Raw genomic sequence first — 23,879 nt, forward strand, 5'->3', positions numbered from 1 at the left:
ATGCACAAACACACCAGGGGATAGTGGGAACTGTTCACACACAGACTGTAATGTGCTGATGTTGATGAGTAGCCTTAGAGCAAAAGCCACGGAGCTTCTCTTTCTGACACCAGCTCATCGCATTCACTCCAGGTGTGAGGCTCATAGGCAGAGAAAATTAGGTCTACTGCAGACACACAAATAGGTGCACAACATGATGTATTTAAATGACAAGAAAGACAGAAAGAATGAAAGAGAAGAAAGAGAGATAAGTAGAAGACAAAGGCTAGAAAAAAGAGAAGATGAGAGTTGAGCAAGGTAGTGATAAAGAGATAAAGTCAAAGCCTGACTGATGTAGTGAAGAGAAAGAGAGTGCGGGACTTGGTATGGAGGGAGAGATGAAGAGAGGGCTGCTATCTGATAGAAGGGATTTGCCCTTCCCTGGAACAGTAATTTACTAAAGCCATTCTACAGAGGCCCATCAGTGGCGATCTGCTGGCAGATTAGGCGACAAAACCTCATCCCTCGCTTTCTCTCCAGCCAATCAGCGCCGGGTATCGAGCACAGGGCAGAGGATGAGGGGAGGATGGAGGAGGGGAGGGGCAAAATTTCCTGTCTCTCTTGTCTGTTGAATTTAGGTAGGCCGCGTACACAAACGCAGTTGCACACATGCACGCAGAATACATACAGGAGATTGGATTGGAGTCTGAGCTATTACTGTTGCATCTTCTCACCCTCAGGACACAGCAGCTAACGCTGTTTGGTTGCAAGAGCTGGGGATTTGTCATTTATAATCAGTTTTCTGCTCTTGTTTCCCCTGCACTCACTTGTCCTTTTTTTGCAGTTTGTACCCTGCCCCGAAGGCGCTCGAAGCATTCCTCTGTTGCATCGGTCCAGTCGCTCTCGCCCTCTCCTCCCTTCTCTGTCTCTCTGTGTCTGCGTCCTCCTCCCCATCCCTCTCTCCATCTCCCTCTCTATATGCACTGCAGAGGCCCCCTGTCAAGTGTGCCCCAGCTGTGCAAGCAGTGGGAACTGTTTACCATGGTACATCATGAGGGAGCCCCCGGAGCACCGCCCTATGCGCTCACGGAGTTCTCACAACCGTCACACAAGTGTTCAGCACATGATGTTGAACACTATAGACCTTCTGAACGAGTCAACGACCCAGCGTGCGTTTAAACAACCTTTGCCCACAGCATAAAATCTCTCAACTTTCTTCACAACTGCTGTATGTGGCAAAAACAAGCTAATTCTGCAGAAGACAAATAGAAAATACTCCTGAATCAAAACTTAAATTCAAATCTGTTGACCTTGTGGGATATAATATGCTTCCAGCTGCTATAGATACACACACACACACACACTCATGAATGAGCTCTTCTTGGCGATGGCGCCCTAACCACCGACATCCTGTGTCTCCCTCTTTAGCACTGACGTGAAAAAACAAAGCGGAACAACAGCGAACTGTTCCTTCCCTCTCTCTGCCATCACTGTTTCCCATCCTCCCCTTTTGGAGCTGCTGCCCAACCTCACAGGATCCCTGAGGAGCCCCCAGGATCCCCTAAGGAGAAGGCTGACATCACCCACCCATGTCTCCTGTCAACTATGACCTCTGGAAGGAGCAGGCGGAGGGAAAAGGAAGAAAAAGGAAAAGGCAAGGCCCGAGATGTAAGCTGTGCTCTGTGGTCTAAAAGCTGCACGTGAATACTCTCAGAGTTGCACAATTTCCTAGAATCTGATCCACTATGGCCAAATACTGAGAGACTAGGGCCAGACAGAGGGTACATTTACATAGTTGTGAAGCAAAAACTGAAATATTGTGGATGGGAGGCTCTGTAGTATATGAATGTGTTGAAACAGAGCTTGCCAAACGTCTGACAGTGAGCTCATGCATAATACTTTGAACTGTGGTTCAAGGACAGGTTAAACTAGTCTCAGGCACTTGTTTGGTTCGTTCTACCAAATAGCACACAAACAAGACGTGGCCCTGCAATCAAAAGAACATAACTCAATTGAACTGACATGTTTAGGTCAACACCTAAGCTGACAGCCTTTTATACTCCTTTTCTCTTCTGATTCTTTTCTGCCTTTTTTTATTTCTTGTTTATTATGTCTCGCTACTCCTTCCTACTACCTTCTGACTCTTGATCTCTCTGACACACGCTTACACATTTTCACAATATATACCCAGCAGGTGGCAGAAATAATGGAAGCATCAACATCCCTATAATGACAGCTTTTGTGTCATTTCTGGCAGGCATTTGACGGGAAACTCATAAAGGCAAGGTAATTGGCAATTACTGCTATCGCAGTGATTCTGAACATTCATTCCCACGATTACAAAGACAGTGGAAAACAAAGTTTCAATCACATGTCCCAGACATGGTCAGAATCATGCCTGGCTTTGTTTAAAATCATTGTTTTAAAAGCTAAAATTTGTTACAGTGTATATTTCATTAAATTATCACATTTGTCTGAAACACTGTTGCCTTCTGTCATAAAGAGGATGGTTTCACTACTCCATCACCATGTGAGTGTTGCAACATAAGGAATAAGAACCGATGTGATGAATGGGGCCTGATAATAATGAATATGCATTTGAGGAAATGTAGCCTAAAGTCATGCTGAAACTATGCAATGAAGACAGAGCTGGATTGGTGGCTAAAAGAAAAAACAATTCCAGTTTCATGCTATAAACCTTCATGTCATCAATTACACACACTGTGTCCACAAAACTGTAAAGCGCACGATTTAAAGTGGTATGTACAACATAACCTGGCAAATGCTGTTTTCCTCTATGAGTCTTGTGGGGTTTTTTTTTCAATAGTTACAAAGAAATGTCATTAGTACTCACACAATTCTTCAACAGAGAATGGGAATGGATTTCCTCTTATCAGCTCAAACAACTCATTCTCCTCAAGCAACTTTAATTACTAATTTAATTACACATTTTCGATTTTCGCGCTTATTAGAAGCAGTGGCAGTGTTTTAAAACATCATATTGGTGTTCTTGGAAGAGGTAGTTAAACTGGGAACACAATAAAAGCTCCGGACCAAAACATTTGTTGGCCTGACTGTAGACTAGGAAGCTAGCAATGCCATTACCCCAAGTTTACCTGCTCCAAAATGGTTGATGTGTGAGGACCAATCCAGGCTTTTTAAGTGTTACTTAAAAAGTACTTAGTGTCTTCCCATTGATCAGATGATCAACAACAATCTGTCTCATTGTCAATCTGCTGATTAACTTCCTCAATCAGTCGTTTGGAGTATAAACTGTCCCATCAGAAAACTGTCCATCGGTTTCTGGGAGACCGAATCAACATCTTCAAATGTCTAGTTTTGTTTGACCAATAGTCCAAAACCTAAAGATATTCAGTTTACTGTGAAGTTAAACAGAGAGAAAAACAGAAAATTGTGCTATTTGAGAGGCTGAAAACAGTATTTTGGGGGATTTTGTCCTCTGTGGCTCAGGCGGAGCTTTGTCAAGTCTGACAAAATTACTCAAGTGAGCTTGGACACTACTGACTAGCAATATGGGAAATGTAGAATCCAGTGTTTTTGGAGCTTTTGGGGGATTCATTTGTAAATCTGTCTCTTGCGAGTACCCTAACTTAATGGAAATGAATTAAATAGCAGGAGCACCCCTTTAATGGATATGAATCATTTTCTCATTACTTGAAATGGTACATTAGATATTTCACATTTCATTTTCAAAGCTCACCTCTACCCGTACAAATAACAAAATCCAAATGCTAATCCAAATGTAAAGAGAGAAATGCTGCCTCAACTCTTTGTATACAGACACTGTGCTCCTCACTTTGCTCTCCCAATTGATCCTAACTCATTATTACACTGGAGATAAAGTAAGACTGCACTAACACTGTGACTGAAATAACAAATTAACATCCAATAAGTCATCTACAATGATGACAATAAGTAAATACACAAATGGTCTATCAAAAATAATTTGCCCAGTTGAGGTTCATTTGCTTCATCTAATATTCGTTCTAGCAGTCACGTGAATTTAAGCTACAACAGGCCCGGCTCGTCCTGACCTGACAAACTGCATTCTCAACGACCTTTTCCCTCATTGGGCAGAGAGGTCTGCATACTCTTCTCTCTGACAACTGTGACTAATACGAGCCGTGGTGTGGTGAAGGCTGTCCTCGGAGCCAAAAACAATTCTTAGAAATGTGTACATTCTTGATCCACGTTTCCTTTACTTTTATCTCCACAACTTATGACATATGTGGAAGTCTGCATGGCAACAAGGGAAAAGGCAGGACTTGAGCAGACTCAGGTTTGCAATTTGTGGCCATTTAGAACCAGTGATGTATTACTGTAGGAGTATTATTAGAAATAGAAACATCAGCAAAAACTATTATGGGGCTGTCTTCATTCGAAAACAGCCTCACTTTTGTGACTCATGAACAGAAACTGTGATAGGCTAATCTTATACTCTACACATGATTTCACATGTCTACTATATTAGGAATAGTGCGACCTCAGAAACACTTACAGTGTATTCACTGTAAAACTGGCTGTAAAACATGATGAATTCTCAAATCTTTAGCTCATTTGTGAGAAATTCTCTGTGACTTTCGTCAGTCTGTACAACACTGGTTGAGGCAGCTGATCCCAGATCAGTGTAAACTCTGAGATATATTTTTGAAGTAAAACATGAGTGAAATGAGTGAGCTGAGACACATTTCTCCAGTCCTCATCAGGAATGTTACAAAATGGTGGATCCTCAGGAGCTGCTGCAGCACTACAACAGGAAATGAACTCTGACATAAGAGCTATGGACCTTGGGGCCCCCACTGCATCCTGGGAAATTATGGCACTGAGAAGAGAAATGACCCATGTCACCCCCATGAAAACCCAACTCAGAGCAAAATCCATTTACAATCCTCTAAAACGGCACAGGTGGACATATATCTTTACAGCATTCATGGCAGCATTTTCTAATTGCCTCTAGATTCAAGCATTTAAGGTGATTCATCACTAAGAGTATTTATTTAGCACAAACAAATGTGCTGTTTGCCCAGCAGTAACAATCAGAGTAACAAGGTCAAAACCAGGCCAACGCAGGGACTGGCAGACTGTTGGAAATCGTGGTCTGTCTTTCCTCTATGCAGATGGACCAACCAGCACTACAATAAAGACAGCCAACAACAAAAAGAAAAGGGAGGGGGCAGAGACAGAGAGAGTGCAGGCAGCAATAAGAATGACAGTGTTGCCATCCTAAGATAGCATAACACAGCACCACTTGGCTCAGACTGCTTTGGGTGTGCCTCCTATATCGGTAAAATCCATCTTTCCCTCCGACGCCGTTAGTCGCCGCTCTCTGTTTTATGGCCGTTTTCCCAGCCGTGAGACAATAGTATGGACATCATTAGCTAAGTGGTGGCTGGATGACAGGCAGTGGCGCTGCGATCGATAACGGCAGGCCCAGCCATCTGCAGACTGAGCCGTGCTTACTCATCAGCCCTGGGCTCGCATGAGCCCTCACTTGGGCCAGAAACTGGGACTGGGCCAGATAAGGGATGTGGAGGTGTCAGGGGCTCACTGCCTGTGATAACAAATGGCTATGAACAGCCACCTTATCTTCTCACCTTAAAGAGGATATGATGTCCACTGTCACACAGATGCCTAACGGCCAGAACCACTCTAACAGTTATGAGGATGAGGAGGGGTCTGCCACTGTTGGTCACATTGTGTGTGTGAGTGTCTGTGTGTGTGTAGAGTAGTGTACATACATTTCCAGGCTCTAGTGCCCCTTTGAAAACAGTTAGCCATTTCCAAACTTTCAAAGTCGAGTTGCACGAAACATGAATGCTAAACAATAACACCCAGGTAATGATTTGCAAATGTTAAAATGCCTGGGGCAAGCTCCAAGTCAAGAATACCTAATCACAACATTGTTTTTTAAAAAAAAGTCCCTTGTCTAAATACAAGGGTTTCGTGTGTTCCTGTATGTGTGGGAGAGTGACAGTGTCAGCACATGTTCACTGGGGAGATGCCAAAGGCCACCACAGTGGTGGCCAGATCCCCCTGAAGTGGCATCCGAGACAAACATCTACTGACAAGGTGGTGCCCTTCCTGTGTCCTTTACCACAGCGGACAGTAACATTACACTGTGCTCCAGGGACAGAAAAATTTGGGGGATGGAGAGAGCCTTGGGAACAGAAACAAATGGAAACAGAAATATTTTGGCGATGATGTTAAAAAAAAGAGATGAAAGAGACAAAGAAGCAGTGGGGGAGTAAGAGCGATCGATAGAGCTTAGGAGGAGTTTGAGGAAAGTGAGAAAAACTTGAGGTCAAGTGAGGTTCTTTCAAAAGGCCTCTGGTTGTCTGGGTCTGCAGGGCTCTTCCCTTCCCTCTCCTCTCCTCTCCTCTCTACTTGTGCCCCTCTCCTTCTGCTCTGATGCTTATCAGTCTGTGATTAAACCTGCCAACGTTAATTAGAATACGTTGGAAGTAGAACACCTCACTGCCTCCCACTCTCCACCTCTCCCTTCTGCATCTGAGTGCTGCAGGTGTACGAAGACACTTCCAATAAAGTTGTCAGAACACTGGGCAGAGGCAGCATGTTAGAGACATCAAGATAAATAGACAACATGCCAGGATAACTCACAAACTGCGCATCATGTTTCAGCGGTGTCAATTTGCATTAACCACGAGCATTCACATACTCGTACCTAAAGCAGTTATATTTTGACAAGGCGCAAACCCAAACCCAAAGAGACAGTGACGACTTACAGTAGAGTGCCGGAGACTATACTTAAGTATTTCCACAACCTCACCTCCTGCCTCTGCGCACAGTTTGCTGTTTGTAGGCTGCCAAAATACTAATATCTCCCATGCACCACAATTCACTAGACAAGTAATCTTATTATGGCTAATGTGTAAAAATGAAATGAAAAAGCAAATAGCTGTAGTTAGTCACACAGTCTATTGCTTTCAATTACAATGTTTACAGGACTGAGAGGAGAGGAGCAGAGGTGAGGATGCTACGCTTTTTTTCCTTTTAAGTTGTAATATTATACCTGGCAGGAGCAGCTTATACATGTACAGCCAGTCTGCATAGATAACACCCAGACCTCAGAGTCTCTCAGATGCACACAAGTTGCTGTTACGGGAGCGTTTTTTTCCTCTCCCAGTGAAATTAATCCAACTGATTGTGCCTAAGGAAGTGTAACTCCAGCACTGACCTATTGACATATCCCACAGCAACATGCTAAAACCAGCATAGTCTCTCTACTGTTGAAAAGGATAGGAAAGGATGGATATGAATTGGATTAGCACCCTTATTGCTTGACTGCTGAACTTCCTACTGGACCAACAAGTTGTATCAGAATACGCACAACTTCTCCTGCAGCTATTAAATGGAAGGTGTGTCACCGATTGCACCGGCCATGATTCAGAACCCCAAGCATGTGTAGTTAAGATTTCTGAGAACAGACAGTAATTGGAGACAGTAGTTACATGACAAACTGTCATCTGCAGAAAGGAAGTGTTTCCAATAGGATTGGTTAGTTTATTCAGATCAAGTGGTTACTTTGGTTAATATACTGATTATTAGAAAAATACTTCTTCCAAGCAGGTATGCCTGGTGTCGAAGGACCAACAGAAACACTAGACCAAAGGTGCACCATCTCAGTGTTAATCAGGAGGACAACGCCGTCACTGAAAAGGGCTTAAACAACTGGTTTTAATATGCCTGTATTTGTATGCTTGGGCAGGCTGAGATGCCCTCCTGCCGCTCAATACTGCCAAGATCTGCTCCAGCCTTGGACTACAAGAGCTGTGGAGTCCAAGCCTGCACTGAATCTAATCTCAATAAGTCGTTCTGCAAACACTGAGCTCTCATAGTTTGTGTGCTGTTCTCTGCAATAGACATAAAAAATAACAGGGAATATATTTCATATTATCATATGCGGACATTTGATAATGAAATAACAGAACTATCATCTGTGAAAGGAAATGTTTCAAATGGAAGTTGGCTAGTCGTCCAAGGTGATTACATGGTGTTTTTTTCTGATTTGGCTATTATTGTGATTATAAGTTGACTAAAACAGACTCCATTGTTGCCCTCCACTGACTCTTTCCTTCACCTCTGACCCTCAGCTCTACTCTCCTCCTCATCCTATTCATTTCTCCTGGCCTCCCATTTTCCCCCACACACACTCAACCAGGCATCGTAGGTGGACTTCCTGCAGGAAACCCAGGGGCGCCGCGAGGGAGAATCTCCAGAGAGAAAGTCAAACAATGACACACCGGGACTTCTCCTCCTGACTCCGGCCCAATTTAGGCAATGAGACCCAGAGAGTTGAGAATGAGGCGAGGGTAGGTCAGCATGACAGGTTGAGACAAAAATAAAAAAGAAAACTAAGTGCCAGGCTAGTGTGGGAAATGCGCGAGTGTGTCTATGTGTCCACAGATGACAAACATGCTCAAAGTTATCCTTTAATACTCATGTAGGTGGATTTCAGGGCAGTCTCTTTGTCTAAGAGGGTGAGAGGTTTCCAGTGTCTACAGCCTTTCAAAATCCCAAGTACAGTCAGCGTAAACACTGACTCACTCGAAAACTATCAGAAGCCATTATATCCCTTACATGATAATTGTAATGGAGTGCTGTATGTATTGATGCATGACAAGCCTCTCTTTTCGGGCTACACACAACCCACAAAACTTGGGAGAAGTTTAGGGTTAAGAACCGTGTTGGCACTGCATGTAGGTGGTACAAACTTTGTGCGATTACAGCAGCAGAAGTCCAACCTATTGAACTCCGGGCAGTGGCCTCATTTCATTGGCAGCGACTCAATCATAACATCTTATCTGCGGACATGCTGAGTCATGGAATTCAGCTGTGGCCAATAGCCAAGCAGCAGGGTTACTTATGGCTGTCATTGATTGGTTGATCCCTGAGCACAAAGCTGAAAGGGCACATACCAGGAACACAGCCTGAAGCAGAAACTGGCAGCAGTTTCCTCGCGTTTTACTTTACTCTCTCATTCTTTCTTGTAGCTTTTTTTTTCTTCTTCTTCTTATTCTCCAGCTGACTACCTACTTTGTTGTGTCACTTTCTCACTGTTCCTAGTTCCAGTTTCTCCCAGTTCTCCCCTCGTGTTCCCTCTCTACAGCCCTTCCAAATTACCATAGCCCATTACCCCTGTCCCTCTGTTGTGTAATTGTATCTGGGATAGCAAAGCAGGGCCGCTCACATCCAGAGGTCACCATTCCTCTGTGGCTTACATCCTGGTCCTTTATCTCCATGGTCACCGTACTTCCAAACAGTGTCTCTATCTTTATTTTTTTAAGAAATATGAAAGCTAGTTTAAACTATCTGAATGGTACCCTACAGCCACCATTCAAACAATGAATCATATCTAAAGCCATTACTTTCCACTAGCATTATACATTAATAATACATTTGTATTGGAAAAGCAATACCATAATAAGGTGAGATTGGGATATAGAGCAAATGCAATCTTTGTTACTGATTGATTTCATTGGTGACCCATTTGTTATAAAAGGCTTATGCACAGGAACACTGCTGATTCTTTCTATCATTCTGCTCCCTCAAACATACACTATGAACAGCCAGCACTGCTGATTTGGGGTCAGCTTCCTCATACATAATTCGGTCATTCAGGAGACGGAGTTAAACTGGCTCTAAACCAGAATAGGGGCACACTACAGAGGCCTTTATATCAAGCTGTCCCCATCTGCAAATCTGTAATGAGCGAGGGAGCTGAAACAGTGGGGAGAGAAGAGAACCTCAGTTCAACTGAGGCAGGCACACTTTCTAATGGAAATTCAGATACAATCATCCCAGAATGCACTTCTCTCTGCCTAATAATCGGCCACTAGAACAAGGCAGCCATTGAGAGGAGAGTGACTGTAATCTGGTCCACCAAACTCCAAAGCTGCCCGCTATAATTAGCTCCTTTCTCCATCAAACACAGGCTTACACTGACTCACAAGCAAACCTCTCCTGTAATACAAGAGAGAGAGAGAGAGAGAGAGAGAGAGAGAGAGAGAGAGAGAGAGAGAGAGAGAGAGAGAGAGATGAGATTTTGCGGACTGCACAATTTCAGATGAGCGGGGAAATTTTCCATCCTTGGCGTATGGAGTCACCCTGCGTTGACAGGTATGCTAGCTGTGAAATCTGCAAATGAGCAGGTGAAAGGCCACCGTTTCATTCAGTGGCACATTGGTTTTCAGAAATAAAAGCCTGGTTTGACATGGAAATAATATGGTATGGGGAAGGTTTTCAAATTGAGTGGTATTACAAGCCAGAAACACATGGTTCCTTATAAAATAACCTGCTCACAGCTGGGCTCACTGATTTAGGGCATGTTTCAGAGTAAAAAAGCTCAAGTACTTTCCAATTACCTTTCTCATTTGATTACTGGTCCAGTTTTGAGAAGTCAAGTGGGAACTCAGAATCAGATATGACATGGGGAGTACATATCCCTCCACTGTTTCTGTTACAAAGCATGTCAAACCCTGTGTTTATGGGACAGAATCTCACTTCCAGTGTCCTCATCAAAGGATGTGTCCGCATCTCTGACCTACATCCTGATGAGCAAAGCCTGCCCTCCACTAATCCCAGGAACATGTTCAAGCCCAGGGACTCACAACACGATCCACAGCCCAGAGGCAGACAGACAGACAGGGATGAGTGGGTATGCTGCTAGCTAGCCTGCTGCCTGGGCAAATGGCATGGCTATTAGGGGAAGAAGAGGCTTCCTGGAGAGGTGTGACTGCACTGCAAAGGGCCCAATCAAGCAGAGAACAGAAGTGCTGACAGCTGCTAATGCATTTACCTGAGAGCAAAGAGACTGTCTTACCAAGGAAAGTGTGGGTTATGTGTATAAGAGTGTGTGTGTGTGTGTGTGTGTGTGTGTGTGTTTTTTACTTCCTCCTTGGCATGGTCCTCCCAATAAGGTTGATTAAGATCAAAGGCAGAGAAACTCATCAAAAAGCACTCATTCAGAGCATTGCCAGCAAATACGGGGAGGGGGTTATGAGTCAACTTATTTGTTTGAAAAGGAATACACGCCAGCGATATATCTGTTATCAAATGACAAAGTTCCTGTTTTGAAAATCTCCATTCTTTCTGGCAGTGACACAGCAGCACAGACCAAAGCCCTCTTTGCTACGCACCTCTGTGTTGGGGCCATTTCACAAAACCGACACAGACATTCACCCACTTATCTCACCCTCTGAAATCTTTCACAGTCGATCTTAAATCAATATTCCAGAGGCAGGTGGAAAGGTCACTCCCGAAATAAAAGTACTGAAGTCTAGTGGAAGGACTCTGACAAAATAGGGAGTGGCTGACAAGGCAACGACCACTTTGCAGTGGAAGTCAGATTAAGATGTGACACACTGGTGACTAGTTTCTGGCACAAAAACAAATGACTAGTTTGCTTAATAGCTACCATCAGGTTGCCCTAATCAGTCTATGATCTGTACCTTATCTTTCAGCATCAAAGGGGGTAGACATGCAGCATTCAGATTGTCAAGGTAGAAATCCCCCACCTGACATATTTAATTTGTGAAGAAACACAGAGATTGGAGTCATTTGTGTGACAGGTTCAGTTAAATCAATAGGGAACAGAGCAGAGTTACGGGGCATATGCACATTAGGTAACTGTGTCACCAGGAAGCCCTGTACATGCAGCTTTGATGTCTTTAAAGTTTAATTCATCATGTTCAAGAGTTTATATTATGACCTTATTCTGATGAGGGCCAAGGGTTGTGGCTACTAAAACAGTGAACATGCCAAATAAAAAACCTGGCAGTTACAAGAAAGGATTTGAAACTTAGCAAAATCTAATTTGTAATCTGTTCAACTGTTTTAACCAATTTAACCAGGGGATGAGGCACATCAAGCAAAAACATGCACATAGCATCAAACAGTTGCTTGACAGTCCAACATATAGTCCAACACAAACATCCTATTTCCCCCTCCACCAATTCAAAGTCCTTATTGCCCCTTGTATTCAAGGCATACTGGGGAGTCTTTCTAGACCTGACAAGACCAATGCATTCCAGGTGTTGTTGTACAAACAATTTTAATGTTTGGACTAGATCCATTTTTATGACCCCCTCTTTTTTCTCCTCTGTAAACTTCCCATTTAAACAAGCACAGCCTTAACTCTAACCTACATTGGAACAGCTTCATTTTTTTTATCCACCCATACACCATTATTAAAATAATCATTATTATTACTATTAAAGGGCTTCAAATCACGCCAGCCCTCAAGGGGTTGAGAGACTGGGGTTGACTCCCAGTTTCTTGTTATTCGCAGCAGTTCTTATCAACCCAAGCTGCAATGAAGAGGAGAAGTAAAACGCCTTAAAACATCTTTCCAACACCGTTTAGCTCAGAGAATTGTCCGTTCACGTGTATTATCTGGATGTAAAGGTTAGAGTATATCATACATACCATAGCATTCCTCCCTCTCCAGCTCTCGTCCACTCCTTTCTTTCTGCTCCTCTGCGACTCACAACCGGTGAGACTTTTTTTTAAAAAGCAGACAAAAACACTCCCTGCAAGCACTCACATCGATTATTTTCCGCTTTTTTTTACCCTAGTAAACAGACTGCGTGTCCATTGCTCCCTCACGTTAAGTGTTCGTTTTCATCAGTCTGAAGTTTTCAGATGCATATCTCTCTCCTTCTCTCTCTCTTTCTCTCTCCTCTCTCTTTCTCCTGTCTGAGGAGAGAGGGGGAAAAAACAACTAAATTTTCGTCAAGAACAGGAAAAAAAAATGCCGTTCAAACTCCAGTCTTTTCACCACGGCTGGAAACGAGGAGAGAAGAGGGGGAGGCGTTGGAAAGCGCTGTTTCGGTGTGTTTTTCCTTCTTGGTTCACCACCACGTTGTTTTGACCAATTATTATTTCCTTTGTTGTGTCAAAAATAAAAGAGTCCGTATGGAAACGCGTTCGCAGTGTCCCGCCTTCATTCACCAAAGCGCTGGGTTTTTTTTTTTTAGTGAACAACAGCTCGTCGGAAACCGTTGTGTTTTCCTTTCTAATGTTAAGCCCCTTACAGGCTAAATGTGTGACGGTGTGTATAAGTCTATTTTTTTCAGCTTCCCAATAATGGCGGACCTTCCCCGAATCCAGCATCTCCCCTCCTATTCACAGAGAACAGAGAGAGAGAGAGAGAGAGAGAGGGAGAGTCTCGCCCAGCGGTTCATGGACACAATTACAACAAACGCACGCTGTTCGTGATACCACTGTTCATTACTCCACGTCAAGATGTAGTTTAAATGGTGACTACTAGATTTTTTAAAAATATTATTTTACATATTCTAAACAGCCTAAGAGAACACACTTTGTTCAAATGCATCAACCAGCTGAGAAAAAAAGTTTAATGTATAAACACATACAATCATACAGACTTGTAGGTTTATGATTATGACATGACTAATTAAAATATAAAATAAAATCTGTGATAATGAATGAAAGTCACACAGTATATTTTAAAAATAACTGTGCTTCAGCTACAGTTTTATTGTACTTAAACTTCACTATTCTCATTTTCTGTTTGGCTATTTATACTTAGATTTTCACTACATCTCATTTATTTATTGTTTTATCTTGCATATTCTAATTGTGACAGATAAGCATATGGTACGGTGGTATGGTATAGTGTTTTATCAAATATTCCTCTTTATGTGTTAAAATATACGACATAAACAACATAATGGCTTAGCACCATTATATCTACATCACAGTCACTGCAAAGTTAGGGACTTATTCATGTATAGTGAACCATACAAAAACAAAAAAGGACGGGGGAGAAGTAAGGAGGAGGTAAAGGTGTGGGTGGCAAACCAGCTGCCATTTTCATTTTTAACACACCTGCTGTATATTTTCCACTTTGTCCATCTTATAATAGATAGTCTCAGTCTTGGATCTTGTCCACTTCATGGATCTCAAAATACAATGCACTACTATAGATTAAAGTTCCCAATAGCATATGAAGTAGTTGAGCCTCAACCAGCTACAACATGTAAAATAATGTTGGCATGATTAATGATAATAATCCAATTATATAGTAATCTGACAAGGGCCATATTCTGTAATGAGAACAAAGTACATCCTGTCACTATTGCATCTGTTCTTCTACTTGAGTAAAAAGAACAGAGGACTTTTACTTGTAATGGAATATTTTTTAGGAATTACTGATTATTTCATACTGTATATAAACATTGTTTGATGGTTTTGTCATTCATATGGCCACTTTCATTCAAATAAATCAAATACACAAAAATACACAACATAAATGTTACAACATATAAAATTCAAATATATTTCTCCAGGACAAGTAATAATGTTTGAGATGGGTTTTCAGTTCACCCTCCTCAAAGCACTTAGCACTAAGTTGTTTTTATTGGTGGTTGTTTGCTTTATGATGATCAACTGCAAATCTCAGTTTACTTGCTTTTTATGTGCCACTACATCACTGATGTCAAACTATTTTGGTCTGCTCTGTTGCAACACTGTTTCTGGGCTACAGAAAAAAAAGGAATGCGTTCATGTCATCTTGATTATAATTAATTAACTTTATTTTGGTCCAGTTGCCCTCTTGGCCCCATGTCTTACACATCACTTCCTCTAACAAGTGATCTCCATTTCCCTGTGCAAACTCAAATGTAATTCATTGAGAAACAGATTTTAACATTTCATGGCTGCACCACGCGGAATAGATTTGTTGCACGTTCGCCTGAGGACTCCTACCCAAAACCTTATTGAGCAGCACAGAGGGGAAATATTTAATACCTTTACTGAGAAAATCAATCATCTCAAAGGTTAGTCCTAATTATACAGCATGTGTTGTGCACTGAGTCATCCACTCAGTAAGAAAGTGGCTGTGAAGTTGTCTGTTCTTTGATGATTTCAACTACTCACCGATGAAAAATTTAAGCTCCTACGGCAAATTTCAGACTTTTCTTTTTTTCTGATGTTTTTTTTTTTTCAGAAAGGCAATGCAATTACTTCCACATAGTTGGAGAATTTTCTTTAGTGTTGTACAAGACAACTGCCCGTACTAACAGCTCAAACAGATGTTTAGTGTCTTGCACTGGGGCTTTCTCCTGGAATTCTCCTTTCTCTCCTTGTTAGTCTGTCCATGAACTTCCTAGAACATGCAATTCCAATCTGGTAATCTAAACTCAATGTGACATGAAAACAAATACTTCACAGGGCTGTAAAACTCAATTTATTGATTTTGAAATGGAATTTGACACTTTAGGGGGAATTTAAAACTGAAACACTGTGCCCTAGAAACAGCACAGACATCATGTCAGAAGCTTCTCTTTAAAGTTCCAGTCAAAGTAAAAGCTGTTACACTATTCAACCTCCTGGGCTGATGAATAGCATAGATTATAGAATTAAGATGTATAAAGTGAACTATGTGTGCTTTGACAGTTTGAAATGTGACCCACCATTAAATACACAGCCAGGCAGGGTTCAAGGTGCGCTGCCCTCCGTTTGAGTAAGTCCACAAGCTTCTGTCCGATCACATTAGTCACTGTGTTCGCAGTAATATTTGCATGACCCCAATCACACAGAGCAAGATTAGCAGGGGTCAAAGTTTCTGTTGGATAATCTGCCTCTGTTTTACATCCCTTTCTCTTACTTCAGTTTTTTTTCACCATGGGACAGGCCTTATTATAAAGCTTGTTCATTTATGTATGACACACATTCTCACATAATGATTACCACTGGATTGGACACACAAGTATGAAAACACAGCTGCAGGCATAATGTAGAGGAAAAACTCCACACTTATCATTTACTCACTGGTTGGTTTTCCCTTTCATTTTATTTCTTTTCCCTGTCCCACCTCAACCCTCTCTGTATTTGCAGCTGAAATATTTCTGGGTCCCAAGGGCAAGCACATTCCTCCACTCACAGTTGTGCAATCCCTGACAATCACAGTCCCCCTTCACTCCCCCCCATCTCCCTCTGACTCCCTAAACGCCCCGAACGCTCAGAGAGGCGAGCTGTCCAAGCTGTCTGGGCAATGTTCTGTGGTGACTTGGCTGCCCAACCAGACCAGTAAACAAACCCTGAGCCCTGACTCTGCAGAAAACAACCACAAATAATGTAACCTCAAGAGGGTGGAAATATATATTGCTGCTTTTTCATTTTGTAGTGTGTATGAAAATAATTCAGAGGTGTGTCACAAATGTGGTACATGTAACCACACACACAATAAAACCTACTTTTAAAGGAAACATCATTTTTAATTTAAAAAAAACTTTTGTTAACTTTTGATATCACGAATATAAATATAGCATTTCCTTTTATGTAAGAAATCTTGAGCTGGAAAAGCTTTTAGTATATTCAAATAAAACTTTTAGCTTCATTAAAAACGTATGCCTTTACTCAGACTCGCTGCTGTGAGGTGGTACATTATGTTTTTACGTTTGCCATCGTTATCTTTCTTCATAGTTTATTTAAATTGTGTATTCAGTACATCCAAAATGTTTCTGCTACAGAAAACATCTGTAACGTCCCTTTTGCTTCTCATGTGATCCAAAGCACGACTCAACAAGAGACAGCGCTGGTTCTTGTAGTGCCATATCGCCTAAAACGTGTTGTAAGTGTGGCAACAAACACTACATCCCCCATCATGCAGCGCAATTAAGCGTCGTTCTACTCTTCCTGGTAGCTCTAAGGAGATAGCGGACGAGCGGTCGAAAATTTACTGATGTGTTTATCTAAAATCGTAGCATAACTGTACAGCAACGTGCTACTGTGGAGTTTAGGAAACGAAAATGGTAAATATGTCACAGATGAACATTGCTCTATTTTCTTCCCATAATGGTTGCGTGTTAGCGATAGTTAACTGCTTCATTCTGTCAGTAGGAAACGTTAGCTAAAGCTAGTTAGTTAGCTATCTTACCGTCGTTGGCATAGGCCACACATTTGAAGTCACGACGTTTTACCACAGAGACTAACCACCACTTAACTGTAATAGATCACATGTTAGTCATTTTTACTTTGTGAAATGTCACGCACAGTCAGATTGTCATAAAAAGTGGGTGCGGTTTAGCTAACGCTAGCTTTCACGTTAGCTAAAGCTAACGCTAATTAGTATTTATCTACAGTGTAATAAGTGTACTGCTTAATGACAGGGTCTTTAGATGTTTATGAATTGCTTTGCTGGATATTGAGAACCCTTTACGTAAACTGTGTTGCAATGGGAAATAGCTTGTCCTCACCAAAATAACGGGACACAGTCGTGTCTAATGTATGAATTCTCTATAATATAGAGACATATGTCAAATCGAGTGGTGGAGAAAGTAGCTACTCAGGTCGTTTTGTTAAGTAAAATTACCAATACCACGGCTTCAGAATATTCAAACTAATCACAAATATACTGCTTTCAAAATCCTAAGTGAAATTACGTATGAACTGTCAGGAAAATAAACTTAAATGATTAGAAGACTGCTTATTGTAGACAAATCCACTAATGCTTATTTTCATAATGGATAATTTGGCTGGTTATTCTCTTGATTTATCTTGAAAACAGCGAGAAATGCACAACAATCACAATTTCACAGAGCTCAAAGTGAAAGGTTCTCAATCCTTGTTTTCTCCCACCAACAGACCCAACTTCAAACTGATTAGAAATAAATTCAAATTGAAATAATTGAAAAGCAGCAAATCACCACTTGTGAGAAGCTGGCACCGTGAAGAGTTTGACATTTCTGCTTGAAAAATTACTCAGAATATTGAAAAAACTAGTTGCCAATTAATCGTTTCTGTTCCACTCACATATACTGCTGTGTAGCTTAGTGTATAACACACATGCACATCATATTTTAAAAGTTACTCGTAGGTCTTGTATGTCAGCTAAATGTAAGAAAATACTCCAAGTCTTATATTCGACCAATGGTCAAATCAGGTAGACACCGAGAGCAAATATATCAGTAGACTATTCCTGTTGTAATCTCATTTTGTCCTTTTATTTTTTTCCATTTCTATCGCACAGATCCGCTTTATCCTCATTCAGAACCGAGCAGGGAAGACACGACTGGCCAAATGGTACATGCAGTTTGATGACGATGAAAAACAGAAGTTGATTGAGGAAGTGCATGCTGTGGTAACTGTCAGGGATGCCAAACACACTAACTTTGTGGAGGTATGGGATCAGTTGGTATCTTATGTGTGCATGTATGACTGTATAGTTCTTTTTTTAAAATGGGTGGTTCAGTGACATGCCCTAATTTGTTACTTTGTTCAGCTGAACCAGAGTTTTTGTCTAAATCCTATCAAGGACCACAGTGTAATGACTGAAACCACACCGTTGTTAAAAATCTCTGTCGTGGCTCCTTCACAGTAAAATAATTGGATGACTCATATGTGTCCCACATTACAAACTTTTTCCACTAGCCACTTAAACAAATCTTAAACCATTTAAAACAATTTCTGAAGCAATTTAAAAAAGAACCCTGATAACCACCCAAGAGAAATACATTGTTATAAGTGGACAAACTCCTGCTCATCACTTCACATCCACAGTTATTATAGTATACTGGGTGTGTTTCATCTCGTAGCCGGAAAGCTTAAGCCCCTGTAAAGCTGCTGTTGCTGTTATAACATGAGAGACAAAATTGTTGAGAGGCTTTATCTGTCTTGTTCCCACAGTTCAGAAACTTCAAGATCATTTACCGGCGTTATGCTGGTCTGTACTTCTGTATTTGTGTGGACGTGACTGATAACAACTTGGCATACCTCGAGGGAATCCACAATTTCGTAGAGGTAAATGACACACACAAAACATGGTATATAGATTTAGTAAGTGAACTATGATGATTTAGTTGTCATGGTCTGAATGTTTTCAGGAATGTGTGCTGATGATTTTCCTTCATAATACTCTGTCCTGCAGCTCCTTATTATCAAACCTGTGGTCTTGTAAGAAGTATGGACTACAGCCTAAATAGAAATGAATTGTTTTTTATTCCATACTCAAGTTTACTAGTGATACGCCTTATGTTAAGAGACACAAGCATGATTTCACAGTGGTATTTAAATCACTGTCACGGATTATCAGATTGTTGCGAGGACAACAAATGAGTCACAGTGTAACCGATTAGCGTGGCAGTCCATTTCAGTACAAATTCCAACACACACTTGTCCATAGAATCAAATTCTTTTTACATTCTTATGTTCAGACTGTACCACTATCATCTTTCATCAGTGTTAGCCAACGCTAGGTTGAGCAATGCTGGAAATATGTCCTCAGTAATAAAACAACAAATTGATCACCAATTATAAACTGAGTCTGATTGCATAGACACTGCACAACTGACTAACAACAGGCTGCTCAAGAGGACAGATGATGCTAAAAATGCAGTAATCTAATAATTTCAGATTTGGGAGCTCATGCTTGTATAATATGCAAACATTTTGGTCACATAAAAACATAGCAGTTTCCTGATCCTACTATCTATCAGTATCAGTAATACTGTATGACCTGCTTTAGCACAGATGCCTCCTGCCAGTGCTGATGTTGGACAAAAAGTGAAAATGCAGCAAAAACAGCAAACTAACTGCACCTCAGTATTTTCTGTTACTCATTATTTCAGATGTTGCCTGATGGCAGATCTGCTGATAATTTAATCTTATTAATTTAGCAGATATTGGATCACAAATACTGATTTCCAAAACTCTGTCTATCAGTGACATATCCTTTAAAGGAGAGTAAATAGAGCTCTGTGAAATGAATCAGTCAAGCTACTTTAATTTCTAACAAGCAAATAAATAAAAGTTAGATGATATTTGTTGACTGTTCCGGCGTTATGACTCAGTTCACGAAGGGAACCAGAGACCTATGATGATATGGTTTTGATGAAGAATGAGTGCTTCATTCAGGACTTTGGTAGAACGCCAGGTTACATCAGTCTGAATTGATCGTTGCTCCTACTTTAATTTGTCCTTACTGACTGCAGTGTGTTATTGGCAGTTACCATTGTATATATGTACATGTCATCATGTTGGCATTTTTATCTGTAACAGAGTTTTTCCAAACACCACAAATCTGTGATGGAAATTCCACTCTTACACAACAGATTTCTCCTGTGGAGCTGAGCTGGAAATATTCATTTTGTCAGGCTGTAATTAATCAAATTATTCTGTCTTTGGAGAACCAGGAAATAGGTAGTGTCACTGTTAAATGATGGATATGTGTTTTGAAATAGAACTGTTTATTTTTTTATTTGTGAATTAATTTGGTTTAATCAGTGACTTAATCAGCAGCGTAACTAATCTATGTTTTTTCTAATTGTTGGTGATTATGTGGAGGCATTAGGCAGCTCATGTGGGCCTTGTTCTCTTACTTAGTTTGTTAATTGCTGTTTAAAAGCTTTTTCTTTTTCTAATCATATTCAGTTTTATAAATCAAATAGCACCAACTTAAACCGTGATCCTGAAGTACTATCTACTGTTTGTATAGTGCAAAGACAAACATTAAACCATTTTCTATCCAGAGCCCTGAGGGGTGAAGGTCATTTGATGTAATGTTTGACTATGAAGGAATGCATGTACTTGTTTTCCTGAAATAAACAATAGTCTTCAGTTAGTCTTCCTAGCTTGATGTTGCATATGGCCACATGCTGAAGGAGAAATAACCGATTTAAAATCAATACAGTGGGTGTTTTTCTAGCGTATCATTTTTCTTTAGTCACTGCACCATCGCTCATGTTAAGATAAACTGAGCTGAACCGCACATCAGCTCCCAGCAGGACTTCACGGTGCTCATTTGAACATCCACCGAATCAAATTATTAACAAGGGGTCAGTAATTCTGCCACTGTGAATGACACCATATCACTGCTTCAAGACGATCTCTCATGGAGACAAGATGAGACGTGAACCACATAAATTTCAATTTGGCTTATTTTAGATGGATGTGCTTATAGTGGAAATCAGCTATACTACAGTATATTTCTGCACTAAGGCATCACATTAAGACACACAATTATTATATACCTTTATGTTTCCTCAAAGTAGACTTTATTATCTCCTGACTGCTATCTGATTCAATTAGAGGTTTGATTTATTTTTCACTGTTCCACTCTCTATTGCAAGGTGCTGAACGAGTATTTTCACAATGTGTGCGAACTGGACCTTGTGTTCAACTTCTACAAGGTAAGGACAAAGGAGAGATTATATTTGCCTTGGTGAGATTTTCCAATTACTTTACAACTGCCTTGATCAAACGGAAGGCACAGGGAAGGACAAAAGGCAGATGAGAATATGTTTCTTTGATTGCAGTGTCATGGCAACCAATGTAATGTTTACAACCAGAGCAGTCATTCGCCGAGATCCATTTGATCTATGTTATATATTTTTTCATACAAAGAAATGCTAAGCAACGAACAGCTCCAAGCTCGCTACCCCCAACCGCAGCCAGTGTTCTTGCTAATTAGCTAAGGTGTCTGAACGTCATCCGCCCACACGCTGGACTTTAATGAAGCTCAAAACAGTTTGATGCATCGCTACAACCAAAGTTAACAAGTATGAAAAACCAGCTTTTTCAGACAATCAAGTCACCCACTTCCCTCAGGTGTGTGGCAAGGTAGACTGATTCATCACATGTGCTAATGTTAGCTACATAGTGTGTTTAGTCACCCAGCAGTTATTTTTGTGTTTTGATGACACAGAAGTGGAGTTGAGTAATGATGACCACAGGTTAAATGATGACTTGTCATTGTACAGTGTAAGTTTTCCAGAAACTTTTCCAGAAACCCCAGCCCTTTCATGTGTAGGGAAGAAGATAATGTCACTTTGGTTTCAGTTTACACAATGCCACATGTGATCTGTGGTATGTGTATTCTATTTTAGTCCTTAACTGCCATAATCCTCTCGTTTCCTTTGTCTGCCTTCTAATCCTGCTCCCTGTCCCTGCATTTTAAGGTGTACACAGTGGTGGATGAGATGTTCCTTGCAGGAGAGATCAGGGAGACCAGTCAGACCAAGGTTCTCAAGCAGCTTCTCATGCTCCAGTCGCTGGAATAGAAACCAGACAACCATTCTTCCCTACCTGCCCACTTTTTTGCTGCCCTGGCACCTAAACCGACCTACTCCTCGTTCCTGTCCCTCTGGAAAGTACCCCCTATTATATTCCTGCCTCTACAGAGCCAATACTTACAGAACTTCAGGAGGGGGAGGGGGGATTTAGAGATAGAAATACACAATATTGTTTACATATGGATATACAGTATACAGTCCAGTTAATTGCTTTGTCATAGCAGTCTATATGTTCCAATATTCTCTATTTGTTGTACTGCTAATGAAGTCAACCAGCGTAAAGGCTGTACATTTCAACATGTTGACATTTCACATGCCGTCTGAGTTACAGTCAGTTTTATATTATATTCCCTTTTTCCCCAAAGCCAGAGGCTGCAGAAGTGAGTTACTTCATGTAGTTAGTCATTACATTTATATCTCTGGAGTGTGGAAACACTGATGTAGACCCACCAGTGTGACACTGCTCTCTCCTGCCCTCCTCTCCTCCCTTCATTAACCTCAACATTCATTTAATAGCACTACTGTAACTAACAAGCATCATGTACAAAGAGAGTCCGCCTATAATGATCTAACATGCACTTAGAAGTTATAACAACCCTTGCGGCCATTCCTGTAAACCCATGTAAAGGAAAGACCACAGATGTTGTGGTATTTGAGTCACCATGGCTACTCTACTGCGTTTTTCTATCTGGATCATAGTACAAGTAAACTACAACTAGAAAGCCCTTTAGAGCAATTGACCCTGCGCGGCAAGTTCATAATTGAACGGAGTGTACTCAGGATGAGTGCCTTTTTGACGGTGTGTTATGGCAACCTGTGCTGTGCCAGACGTCCTCACGGCTGATGATGATAAACGCTGTAGGTTATTTTAGCTCCGTTGGCTTCTGTAATCATTTTCATGGCATTTAAAAAACTCATTATATTACATGGTGCTTGTTGGTCACACTTAAAACACAAGGGCACTCAGACGGAATAAGACCTGGGCACAGACAGTATATTTTACATAAAGCAGTACTGTGAAGTTTGCTTCGTATGTTGTGTACATACAGTGTATCTTGTACGTATGTTGAATATTGTTAAATTGACACATTCATTCCAGAAGAAATGGTCCTTGCTCACTATATGGTCGGGGCAATATTTACATGTTTAAGATCCAGAAATTCCCTTAGCATTGCATTAAGTAAATTGGTTTTTAAATTCCTCTGACAAGCCTCATGAACTTCAACAAAAAATCCACTTTTATTAATTTCCCTTTGCTGGAGTTAAAGGTTTATGAAATGACTTGTCATACTCTAATCTAACCATATCCAGTCACAAAAGTGGTCTCAAATGTTACTGTTCAACTTTTGTATTTTTTTTTTTTTATAGGCAATAGTGAAATATGTACTGCTTTCCCTCTTGTCCACCTGTGAGTTTGTTGATGGAAGATGTGTGTTTGTATGTTTCACTGTCTCCAGTTCAACCACCCACATCACTATGTCCCATTATATGTAAATAATAAACAGATGAAGTGATACATGAATGACTGTTTCTAATTAATCCTCTATAAAAGGGAATTTTCCTAAAATTAAATCTTGACATTTTTCTGCCCACAGATATAACTCAGGGTTTTAAAGTATAGAATTAATATCCTAAACCAAATTTGGTAATAAATATTCTTCTCTGTAATATTTGTTAGCTTTTAACAAAGACTAAATACAACAATTGACTGAACCTCAGGAGATGATCTCTCAGCAGCCTTTGTCTTTAAATACAGGAAATTTGTCTGTTCAATATTTAGCACCATCTAGTGGTAAAACATCACTTCTACCATAGTAAATTGTGCAA

The 23,879-nt window shown here is 40.8% G+C and overlaps 2 protein-coding genes across 2 annotated transcripts in view; one reads left to right on the forward strand and one right to left on the reverse strand.

Annotated features, from left to right (window-relative positions):
- arhgap35a (Rho GTPase activating protein 35a) overlaps positions 1-13,168 on the reverse strand; it is a 61,098-nt gene extending 47,930 nt beyond the window's left edge. The window contains 1 exon segment of the mRNA XM_018702053.2: positions 12,445-13,168. The gene's annotated coding sequence lies outside the window, so the exon portion shown is untranslated.
- Positions 13,169-16,629: 3,461 nt separating this feature from the next.
- ap2s1 (adaptor related protein complex 2 subunit sigma 1) lies at positions 16,630-23,574 on the forward strand. The gene is made up of 5 exons (XM_018702055.2): positions 16,630-16,796; positions 18,014-18,163; positions 18,670-18,783; positions 21,111-21,170; positions 21,939-23,574. The coding sequence occupies exons 1-5, from the start codon at positions 16,794-16,796 to the stop codon at positions 22,038-22,040; spliced, it is 429 nt and encodes a 142-aa protein (XP_018557571.1). The 5' UTR covers positions 16,630-16,793; the 3' UTR covers positions 22,041-23,574.
- The last annotated feature ends 305 nt before the right edge of the window (positions 23,575-23,879 follow it).

This window comes from Lates calcarifer, linkage group LG21, assembly GCF_001640805.2.
Source record: "Lates calcarifer isolate ASB-BC8 linkage group LG21, TLL_Latcal_v3, whole genome shotgun sequence".
In the NCBI taxonomy this organism is placed as follows: domain Eukaryota; kingdom Metazoa; phylum Chordata; class Actinopteri; family Centropomidae; genus Lates; species Lates calcarifer.